This window comes from Sciurus vulgaris, assembly GCF_902686455.1.
Source record: "Sciurus vulgaris genome assembly, chromosome: 3".
In the NCBI taxonomy this organism is placed as follows: Eukaryota; Metazoa; Chordata; class Mammalia; order Rodentia; family Sciuridae; genus Sciurus; species Sciurus vulgaris.
The window spans coordinates 131,147,646-131,160,133 of NC_136463.1; the positions used below are offsets into that span (position 1 = coordinate 131,147,646).

General features: G+C 40.2%; 1 protein-coding gene across 2 annotated transcripts in view; it reads right to left on the minus strand.

The window, feature by feature from the left end:
- PDE11A (phosphodiesterase 11A) overlaps nt 1–12,488 on the minus strand; it is a 369,784-nt gene that overhangs the window by 48,035 nt on the left and 309,261 nt on the right. For both annotated transcript variants that reach the window (XM_079132189.1, XM_079132190.1), the window contains exon 16: nt 4,526–4,603. In XM_079132189.1, the coding sequence (XP_078988315.1) occupies nt 4,526–4,603 (78 nt within the window). The remainder of the gene's footprint in view (nt 1–4,525; nt 4,604–12,488) is intronic.

Here is a 12,488-nt window from a genome sequence, read left to right on the forward strand (position 1 = left end):
GTTTCTATATGAGGCAAGGATATTATTTTTATCTCCGTTGTACAAATTAACACATTATGGCTCAGAAAGGTTAAGTAACTTGCCCAAAATCATATGGCTAGGGAGTCAATGCTAGGATTGGAATCCACAAGGACTGATGAGGAATCTCTACTCCAATGAATCCAGTGGAGCAGAAAGGCTCTATGGGGAAGGAGGAAGAGGCTGGGAGGAAGGACAGGTGGAGTGGTTAAAACTTTTACCCAGTTGGCACTGGGGAGTCAATCAAGGTTGGGCCACACCCGATTAAACCTTTGAGGAGAAAAACTTTAGATGTGAAGACAGTTTGAAGAAAGAAAGTGACAGTAGGGAGAGCAGCTGGAAACATCCGTTGATAAGTGTCTGAAAGAAAAAAGGACAAGGAGAGCAGAAATGAAAGGACAGGTGGAAGATTACAAAGGAAGAACCGAAGGAGACGAATGCTCAACTTTATCTCATTTTTTGGATCAATCCTTTACAAGAAGTGAAAGTTTCTTTATAGTGTAAGAGGGAAGGCAGTGGGTTTGCACCAACTGTTTAATTCTAGTTCGACTTACAGTGAAGTTGTGTCAATCTGTTTAGCGCAATTGATTGAATGATCTGCAAGAATGAGGGCACAGCTATCCCATCCTAAGCAGGGTGGGAAGATCTCTGACGCTCTCAGTTGATCATTTTTAACATACCTTTCTTCTGTATGCCAAAATTATGTCAATAATAATCTAGTGATAATTATCTTCTTGATTAGTTCTATAGTTTAAAAACAATCAGCAATATAAAAGGAATAAACTTTAATTTTAAAGATATACTCAAAGTCAGTAAAAGATTTCACATAGGAACTGAAATTTGCACTCACCACATAAAAATATCATACCTAGCAGTCTGCACCCCATTTCACCGTTTTAAATTTTAAACAAAACCTGCAAATGGTCACACACAAACAAATGACAGAACAGAAGGAAGGCAAGTTATACTTCATTTTTCCCATCACAGTGCTGTCACTGTTTATTCAGCATGCACTAGGTGAAAAGCAGGAACATGAATTTCCACAAGGTTGGAGGCACGAACCATACCAGAGCAAATTTAAAAGGTCCCAGACAGGACCTTACTCTTGAAAGCAGGTAGTGGGGCCAACCTGTGTCAGGATCAATTGTATGCCCAGGGGTCCTTGGATTTAGCTTATATTATAATACATGCACAATGAAAGGATAAGTAACAAATGTGCTAATTTAAAGTTTTCATATCAATGATTTTGATCTTCAATGGGAACCTCAGCAATTTTTTAGAATTTATACCAAAGATTTTCTTCAGGGAGAAGTTCATCATTGACTTTGTTCAGAACTGCTGGCATATGGTGATGATGAAAAGCAAACTGATTTTTGGTTGGCTTTACTACTATCTTAAAGTTCTCCATAGATAGAACTTTGGCAGTCCCCCACTCTGCTGCCACCCACTTGGGGCTCCATGCTCAGAATCTAAATGTGATGGGGTAGCGAGGGCACAGGAACACCTCTATTTTATATATTGTGCTTCCAAATAATGTATTTCTTTTTTAGCATAATTTTAATATAAATCTTTGTACAATTAGAGAATAGGAAAAAATTACAAATGGTGATATGTTTTAATTTGATTTGCAAGGTGTTATTTTTAGTTCTGATAGCATTTAAAATGAAATATTAAAATAGAGTTTAAATTAAAACAAGACTTTTAAATTAAAAGTAATTCTGCAAAGACATTTGCCCAGTTACTGTCTGTTCAACTTCAGATTGGCACTGCCCTTCTTAATAATCCTGTGGCCAAGGATTGTTTCAAAATATTTTAGGTAATTCTTTCTTTCTTTCTTTCTTTCTTTCTTTCTTTCTTTCTTTCTTTCTTTCTTTCTTTCTTTCTTTCTTTCTTTCTTTCTTTCTTTCTTTTCTTTTTTCTTTTTTCCTTCCTGAGGGGATTCTTGCAAAAAGTGTTGGAAAACTTCTGCAGGAAAACATCTAACATCCAGGTGGAGATGCTGAATAAGCCCTGGTATTTTAGGAATGAAACTCAGAAGAGAGAGGGTGCCCAAGAAATAAGCTGGGAGTCTTTTGGGAAGATGCTGGTTGAAACCATGAGGATGCTGAGGAATGAGAGAAGAGAATCAAAGACAGGTCCTGGGGGACAGATATTTTTAGCAGTTGATGGGCAGGAAGAAGGGGTAGCAAAGGACAAAGGGGAAGGGAGAGTCAGCATGGTTCTGCAGAATCTAAAGTGGGAGAGAGATTTGAGGGAAGGCCAGGACAACTCAGTTAGGGGATGTGAAGAGACAAGGCAACTGGAGAGAACAAAGACTGGCGAACTTGAGGCTGGGGAGATAGCTCAGTCAGTAGAGTGCTTGCCTTGTAAGCCCAAGGTCCTGGGTTCAATCCCCAGCACCACGCCCCCCCCCCCCCAAAAAAAAAAAAAAAAAAAGAAAAGACTGGGACATGTTTGGTGACTTTGAAAGGAGAGAAGAATTATGTTTTACAGACTTAATTCCTCAGTAGAGGAATGACTAGACATTGTGGTATCTTTGAATTTTGGAATACTATGTAACAATAAAAGTTTGTCTTTCCTATGTATTTTTAAATAACTGGTAAGCTACACTTCAATAAAAATTTTTCCTTGGTGTAAAAAAAAAAAAAAAAAGACAATTGAGGGCTGGGGTTGTGACTCAGTGGTAGGGCTCTTGCCTAGCAAGTGTGAGGCGATGGGTTCGATCCTCAGGACCACATATAAATAAATACAATAAAGGTCCATCGATAACTAAAAAATATTTTTTTTAAAAGAAGATTGAGGTAAGGACATGGAAAGAAAGAATTATGAGGTACATAGTTAAATGGAAGAGCAAGTTCAGATTGATATGCAAATAAATGATCTATGTTAACGTGAACAAAAAAATTTCACACTGAACAGTATTTTTCCCCTGAGGGTACACAAGTATATAAATGCTTTGGAAATGGTCTGGAAAGACACAACAAATTGATATCAAAATTCAGCTGTGTAACCAGTTCCCGAATTGGGTACAGAGCTCAAAGGAGATTGGGGGCACATCTATAATGAGATTTAGCTTATTACAGAAAAATATATTCCTATAACTACACATGGAATTTAAAAATCACATAAATAGAAAGAGATTCCCTTGCAAGGAGATGGTTGTGCGAGCAAAGAGTGGGAGTGCAGAGAAGGGGAAAACTAGGAGGACGCCTGGGGAAGGGGCAGGCTTTAGAGATGATGTTTCCGGCAGGGAAGGTAGAAGTATATTTTTAGGTGTAGAAAGATGAGAGAGACAGAACTAGATTTTAAAAATGGAAGCCTAAGTCAAGAATTGATGCTGCAAGCCTGGGGGTGCAGAATGGGGGAGGTGGAGGCAATGGAATTAGTAGCGGGGTGCTCCCCCCCCCTCTGGAAAGGACAAAGAAAAGAGTCTGTAAAGATAACACAAAGAGGGCTGGGGGTGTAGCTCAGTGGTTGAGCACTTGCCTAGCACGTATGAGGCACTGGGTTTGAACCTCAGCACCACATAAAAATAAATTAATTGATTAAATAAAGGTATTGTGTCCGTCTACAACAACAGCGAGAGAGAGAGAGAGAGAGAGAGAGAGAGAGAGAGAGAGAGAGAGAGAGAGAGAGAGAGAGAGAGAGAGAGAGAGAGAGAGAGAGAGCGCCAAGTAGACAGAGGGAAAATGCAGGGAGGGCTCTTTGGCGAGAACTCAGGAGTGGATGATGACGTGAGGACAGCCGCGGGCGGGGCGGGCGGCACCCAGCGATCCGGAGCTGCTGGCAGAGGTCTTCTGTAATAGATACGGGGCTGTGACAGGAAGCCTGCTCGATCCAGTGTTGCCTGGCTGTGCAGCAGACACAGTGTGTTCCAGCGCTGCCTCTCAGGCTTTCCCAGTAAAACCCAGCAGCATGAGGAGGAGCAGCGGGCGGGCAGCAGGTCCGCAGAGGTGAGGCGGAGTCAGTGGAAGGATGGGGAAGGAGCAGAGGAAAGGTGCCTAACTACCTGGAGGGGCTGCTGTCCTCCCTAAACACCTGGGAAGAGGGCCCCTGCAGTGAGGCTTCCTAACTCCCCCAAGTGGTTCTGATGGGTTTCTATCCACAGTGCCTCTAGTCTCTAAAGAAAAACAAAATTAGCTCACCCTTTTTCTCTGTGCTGGATGACGCTAGTTTCTGTCTCACAAATCCCTCCGCCTTCTCACTTACAGCCCTCCACCCTCAGGAAAAAGTAGAAATGATGGTTGGTTGAAGCTCAACTAATTCCAACATCATTTTCTAATTTTGAAGGGATATTTATGGAAAGGAGGCAGAAATAAAATAAATTGTAAGACAAAAAGACACATTCTTTATCTTATCTCTAGTTACTCAACTAATCTTGGAATGTTTTGAATCTAAACTACGATTTGTTATTTTAAAAATCACTTATATGCCCTTAGCACTGTCAGAAGAGTGTGACTAAATGTTCAGTTAATGAAAAAACACATAAACATGAGCTTTTTCTTACCGAAATATATCACGATGGTTTTTGATGCTCCAATCATATTCTCCTTTACTGACAAGTTCAAAGAATTCAGTTCTCCTCCTGCAGGAAAATCAAATGAAGAAAGGGGGAAAAAACTGCTGGAATGAAATTTCTCAGTCTGTGGAGTGACATAAACACCTTTATGGGGAAAATATAAGACCACCTGAACCAAGTAACTTAATATTTGAAATCATGAGACCAAAGTACTATCAAAATAAATCATTTTTTTTAAACGTTGAGGCCTCAAGAAAAAGCCACAATCATTTCTGAATGTATTTACAACAGAGGAGATTATAGGGCCATAAAACAGAAAACAATGTGGTGCTGCATTTAGGATTATGTGCTGGGAAGCCCTCCTGACACTTTGTGAAAGTCAGAGAAGGGAGGCAAGGACAAATAGAGCAGGAACAGTTTCAGAGTTTGTCTATCATTCAACACAGAATTGAGCTGCATGATGAGCCAAGATAAGATAAATTCTCTGGTAGTAAATTTAAGACAAATATTTGTTTTCCAGGTTTGAAAATAACTATTTCACCATTTTAGTGCTTAAACACATCGGCTATGGAGTCCGAAAGTAACTGTGTTAAACAGTGGCTCAGTCACCCACTTGCTGTGCAACTTTGGGAAGTTACTTAAACCCTCTGAGCCTCATTCCCTAATGTTTGATACTGGTATTATATCTGCTAACTCACAGAGTTATGTGAGGATTCAATGAGATGACCTACAAAAAGCATTTAGTGCTGTGTCAGAAGGTTTTCAATGTTCAGAACTCACACGCAACCCTCGCCCCTGATGGATCTGGAGACATGCGGATACAGAAAAAACAAAGAAGGATCATTTAAAATTGTGAAACAGTTGTCTTATTCCTATTTCCAAAAATTATTTAATCTAGTTATATGACCCTATTTTTAGTGAAAAAGGAAAAGAAAAGGTCATCACCATTTTAAGAATCATGTCCCCATTTTCACCCTTTTGGCACTTCCCAAAAAGACTGCATTTGAGAGATCTCCACACTCCATGTCCCACAGTACATCCGCACACAGCACCATCTGAAGAGGTGCCCCAGTAAGGAAGGCTGGCCCAGTAGGTTGAGTGTGTGGCCTTCAGCAGGCCTCTCTTGAGCACACCACCTTTTAGAAGGTGCTGAAAATACTGAGGTATAAAAGTCCATTTAGCCTTATTAAACTACAAAATTTCACATGGTACTGATGTTTTAAGGGATGCACTTTGGAAAATGCCACCATGACATACCATTCATTGGGGGGCAGTAATCAAAATAGGATCTGAGAAATTTAGTGCTGACCCCTTGTAGTTTGGGGGATGAAGGACATGATACTGAGAACCACCGGCTCTCCTGGGTCTGGCCTGGTGCACCCATCACCAGCTGACCCTCTGTGGCTCTCTGCTCATTTGGTCAGACTGACTAGTCAACTTCCTGAAAGGGGGCAGTCAGGAAGACAAGTGTGTAGCTTACTTCTTCATCTGTGACACAGACTGGTCTTGAACCTATCCCTTCAAGTGGATGCAGGCCTAGGTCACACAAAAGCATGGAACAATGTCCAAGAGAACCCTGTGGTTGTCAGCAGAGGCGTCAGGGCAGAGTTGCATGGAGGGGCCACACAACCCCCTGCTCTTTAGGTAGGCAAGAGTGCACATGCCTTTTCTTTGCATAGCTACCATTTTCTTCATTTAGGCCACTCCCTCCTTAATGACCATGGTGTCTTTGTCACATCACCACCACTGACTGTGAACTGAAATAGAAAGGGAGGCAGAGGAGTGGGAAGTGCCAGGGTTTGGGCTCATGTTGAGTTAGGCCTGATGCTGTCACTTATTAGCTGTCACATTCTGGGTATCTATACATTGCTGAACTTCAGTGTCCAGCTTCGTGGTAAGACTTTTAGGTTAGGCCTCAAATTCCCTCTCTTACAACTGCTAAGTGTTCGGCACTGGTAGATACTCAATACCTGACAGCCATGGTTAATACGAAAATAGTAATAAAGTAATAGCATTGCTGTCAATAATAATACACAATGGGATAATAGGACTACATGGAAATTGAAGAGTTTATGTAGTCCTCCACTCTCACTGAATAGACATCAGTCTTTCAAAAATTTTTGTGAAGCAAAAAGTTGAGTTCAACAACTATTTACTGAACATATACTCTGTGCCAAGACTTTTCTAGGCTTTATGGATACAAGATATGGGTGCTGCCTTTAAGGATCTTTGAGCTTGGCCAGGGCAACTGACAGGTAATTCCCTTGTCAAATGTGATCATAATGCTACTGGGACTAAAGTGAGGTGAGGGACCCATGAACACAAAATTTAAGTGGGTGCTCAAAGGCTCAGCAATCGAGATAACTAATGTTTTAATGCAGTATTCAAAGAAATAAAAATCAATGCAAAATTCCATGATGAACAAGCAAACAAAATTCTAAATAAACACAAAATCTGAGCCAGGAGCTGGGCACAGTGGTGCACATCTGTAATATCAGCCACTCAGGAGGCTGAGGCAGGAGGATCACAAGTTCAAAGCCAGCCTCAGCAACTTAGCGAGACCATCTCTCAAAATAAAAAATAGGAAGGACTAGGGTGTGGCTCAGTGGCAAAGTGCTCCTGGGTTTAATCCCTAGTACTAAAAAAAAAAGACAAAATCTGACCTTTTAATTATACAATCCACATCACTTGCCTCATCCAAGTCCTGGCCTTGATGAAGCTAACATGAATTGGGGTCCTTTCTTGCTCCAGGAAGACTTCCTGGGTTCTTTCACTTGTTACTTATATGACTGACCTTGAGGTGGTCTCCTGGGGCTTCAGTTTTCTTATTCATGGAGAGTAATAGTAATGAGATCTACCTTCTTTAGGTTGGTGAGAGGATTAAATCAAATGATTTATGTAAAACACCTGGCAGAGTGCCTGGTAAAAGTAGGTGCTCAGGAAGGATCATTACTGTTCCTAAGCTCAGAAGGACCAGAGTACCTGGTCCCAGGTCTCATAGCTGATGAGTGGCTGGTCTGGGATACAAATGCAACCTGTTGGAATACCAGCTGCCCCAAACAGCTGAGAGGCCCAGTGTGTCTCAGGAGCACAGAGGAAGGCACTTAGCTTGGAGTGTCTGGAGGATCACGGGAGGCCTTCTGGAAGAGCCTGCCAGTTATCATCCTTGTCATCCTATGTGCCAGAGTGGCCATGTCAATCTACAAGTTAGTCCAAGAAATCACCAGAATGCAAGTTGCTTGAGGACAAGGGCCTGGCCCATTTTTGTTTGCTCCTGTATCTGCCATGCCTGGAAGAGTTCCTGACATGTAGTAGGAGATCAGTAAATATTTGTGAAATTGATGTATGAATGAAAACGATTATCTCAAAACACTATTCATTTTTTTAAAAATAATTCTTCAGCCACTGATTTCACCTAGATTCTACTTGTTTTAAGGGCTTCCTACTTGCCATTTGTAGAGACTAAAGTTACAAAACAATGTAAAATCTGTTCAGGGAAAGCCCTGTCAGATTCTTGCAGACAGGAGTCCAGCTGGAACCACAGTAAGTTGTATGAAATAAGAACACAATTCCTATTCAATGTTGGATCTCCCTTCTACTATTGCTATATCTGAGGTAGTATGTTCAACATATGGGACATAACATCTTTGATGCAAAGTCATATTGCCGAGGTGATCGACTCATTACAGAAAACAAATTTCCTTTTTTTAAAAAATCATATCTCTGACCTGACAACTGAATAGCATCATAAGAATTAACTCCCCAGTGATGGAAATTTCTATAGCTAGAGTTTCTGGTATGAAATTCCTAAATAAAATGAACTCACAATTGGTCATGACTTTCACATGACATTAACAAAATTGGATTCCATCACATCAGTATGAAAGGGAACATTCATTACTCCTAGAGGATGGTAGGTAGAGAAGGGGAGGGAGAAATCACCTCACAGGACATATAAAAATGTGGCATATTAATTTGGACTTTTCCTCCACTGCCAAAGTGTGGCTATTTCATGATAGGTCTGATTTACTCTGTCTTCCAAGGTTTGGCTATGACCTCAGAAGGTAAAGGCAGTATTCCTTCACACCATAATTTTATCAAATTAAACATGAACACACAAATGTGTATATATACACATATACTTACAAATGTATATATATGAGTGTGTACATATATATGTATATATTAAATTGCTGATCTTAGAATGAGTTCTGTGTTTGAGTTTTCATTATTGTTATAGACTGTGAATGCTATATGGAACTTTTGAGAGAAATCTGCTATAATTTTCTCATTTTATAGATGAGGAAATTCAAGGTGTTTCCCAGGGTTCCAGGGCAGTTATCAGTAGGTCTAGATAGATTCCACCCTCCTGGTTCTAGCCTCTGAGATAGTCTCAGTAAAATCTGTGTGTATCATCAACCTTTGGGGCTGGTTCCCAGCTGCAAGTTGTGTGTTTCTGATCTCCTCCTTTGTGACGATCATTACAAAGCAAAATGGCAAATTCACTGTGCTTTGGGAATGAGTTTGTCCATTCAGTTGCTCCTTTTAACATCTTTATGTGTATGTGTGTAATAGATTACACAGAGTCAATAGCATATGCATATGTGAAACTATTGGAAATAAGAGCATTTTTAAGAACATGGGGCTGTTAAAATGAATATTTGAAAATCCACAAAATTATACAATACTCCCCAGATCCACACTCCTTTGTCAAAAGGAACTATATCATTAACTTCTCAAGCAGATCATTGGGAACCTTGGTTTTCAAGGACAATGACAAGCACCTAGGCTAGTGAAAAGCAACTTACTGGAAAATCTCATTTATAATCAGATATGTTTTTATTAGGCTTTTATCCGGCTCTGCTGACATATGTTCCACTCAGAAAAATAGCAATCTTTAAGAAAGCTCAAATTACCTTCAAAAATAATTCTAAGGATTGGTTACTAGTCACCCATCACTACATTGAAAATCTTTCTGGTTTGTAATTTATCTGCAAAGCACCTTTTCTTTGTAAAAAGAGAAATCACAATTCCTGTGTATATTTTAATCAGGATTTTGGGGTAAATTTATACATCTATACCTGCATGGATATATATGTATCTTTGTCTATGTATTCATATAACTACTTTGAATCTACAAAGAGGCCATGAATGTTAGGAAGCCTTTACAGCCAAAGTAGCAAATTGTCACTGTGAGTCTCCTGTAATTTTGACTCCAGAATCAGCAGGCAGGGGATAGGGGCATGGGCATGGGGAGGTGGGTGCAGGGGAGGAGGATGTATTTCCTTAGTGCCATTACAGCTTGTTCAACAGGCAAATCATACATTGACCACTAATGGCTAAATTCAGATGATCCTGCAAAGATTTCTGGGTTCTTGACACAAAAGCACTAGAAAGAGGAATGGGAGAGTAATATGCAGATGTTAATTCCAAGAAAAAAACCCCATCTATTTAATTTTGAAATGAATTTTCTCCTTGTCTTAGACTGGAACTGATAATACAAAGACCAGTTAAGACCCTGAATGAAATGACCTGTTCAATGCTGTGCTTTTGTTGATATATTGACAAAATTCAGGAAACGAAAAGATGAGAATTACTCTGTATGTTGAGGACAGAAGATTAGATAAAAGCGGGGTCTAAAATGGTCAGTTCAGTCAAATCATTATCAACAGGTAAAGAAGCGTTTTAAGGCACTGCTAGATGGAACACTCTGCAGTTACTCTGGCCACAGCCCTTTACTGATGTGTTTGCTCCCTTCCTCACTGGGGTCTGGGTCCCTGAAGGTAGGAACCATGTCTCATCTACTGTGCATTCCCAGCAGCTAGCACAGTGCCTGCCATAAGAGGCGTCAAAAAGTTGGATGAATTTCTCACTTTCTATTCAGTTGTGATACCCATTGGTGGGGAGGTGCAGACAAGTATGCTTGAAGATGCTTCGAAGTGCATCATGAATTACCAAAATGGTTCTTCCATCAACCTACTGCATGGCCTGTTGTTCTAACATTAAAGTAGCTGCAGATGCTTAACTTATCAGGCCCCATTAAAATATAAGAATGATTGGGAGAGACTAACAGGTTAAGCTCCATTGGTCATCAACACCTTCCTAGGCTTCAATTTATCCTTTCTGGTCTGGTGACCAGTTGAGTGCAATTGACTGAGGAAGTTGGAAATGCAGAACATGGTGGGTTCTTAATAGTTTTTGAATGATGAATGAATGAATATTTCTGTCTGTATAGCTGTAGAAACATTTGTTGAATTCCCCCTGTATTTTTTAAATCAATTGTCTTGTTGTTAATCTAATTTTTAAAAGGATGGTCAAGCTATTACTCCAGACAACCGAAAATATTTTAGTACAATTTGGTGTCATCATCAGGTGCTTAGAGAAGTTCTATTTACTGCATCCCTTTAAAAGACAAGAAACTGTTAGGTTGGCAATGTTGCTGATCATATTTGCAGAATGCAAATGGAAGTGGCAAAGTTTAAATTTTAAGATTGATCTGATTAATTGAGAAAGACAATCTGAAAAGCATTGAGTACCTGCGTGGGTTTATAAAATCTGAATTGCTTGATAATTCTCAGCTTACATAGTAGTCTGAGTAATGTGGCATGGAGGCTGAATAGAGAGAACTTGAGAACTTCGGGCCAATTACTCACCCTTGGAAAGCCCGGGGATCCCTATCTATAAGACAAGGATAACAATATCAACCTTGTGGCCGATATGAGAATTCAATATCAAAATGTTAATATTTTGAGAATGTGTAGTCTGATAGTGTGTCAGGTTTGGGGTCTACAAGAGTGAGCTAAAGAGTAAGATGTTGTGATTCTGGGAGCTTCCATCTAACAGTGACACAAGGAGACAGACATGTAATGCCTAGAACAGTGCTGGGCACGGAGCATGCCTAATAGAAGAGAGATACAGTATTACATGAACACAAACTGTGGGAGATGGAAGCTACTTTTTAATCCAAGCAATTGCAACAACTTCAGTATTAACAATTTTAACAGTGTTAAAGCTAAGGAATTGCCCATCTGTGGTACTCTAACTTAGCTCAACGAAGAGTCTCTAACTGTAGTCTCAGCTGTCCTCTCTGTCCCAGTCTCCTGAGCAACTGTGCTCTGCAGCCTCTGCACCTACCCTTCACTCGGGTGGTGGAGCCTGCATTAGTGGAACTGCCATTGGCCTGACGCCCACCGCACTTTTAACCAGCCTCAGGTATGTGCATGCTCAAGTTACTGCTGCCACTCATGCCTGAGTATTCCCAGGACTGACCTCCGTTTCCCCTTTAGTACTCTTAAACTAACAACTAAACAACATCAGAAAGAATGACAAAGGAGTTAAAAACTTTCTGTAGTCTAAATACTTGGTTCAAATCCTAGATTTGCTTTTTAACCTTGTGAGCAATTTACTGAATTGCTCCACACCTTGGTTTCCTCATGCATATCCTGGGGTTAATAATATTACCTAGTCTTATAGACCTGCTTTCAGTTTAACTGGCATAATGTGTAATTTAGCACTCAGGAAAATATTGGTTGTTTTTATTGTTAATTGTGGAATTTGCATAGGTCATCTTTGTTGACTTATATGCAGACATATAGTACAAGGTATTTGTGACATCTTTGAAGTTTTAACATTTGTGATTTTAGATCTCTCTCTCTCTGCCCACCCCAAGTGCCATCTTTTATGGTGCATATTTTATTAAGTTTTCTGGCTGAATGACTTCTTTTTTATAAGGTACTTTAAATTATCAAAGCTCTTTCATCTAGGTAATGTTCTTTGACTGCCACAAAGACCCCAGCAGCTTGGCACGGGTGAAAGGCCTATCCTCCTGCTGACAAGGAAACCAAGGGAAAGGCAGATTGAGTGAGTGACTCTCCCAGAGTCACATGGCTAATTACTGAGAGGGTATATAGAATTCCTGCTTGAGCTGGTAAAATTACTATTTAATTATCAA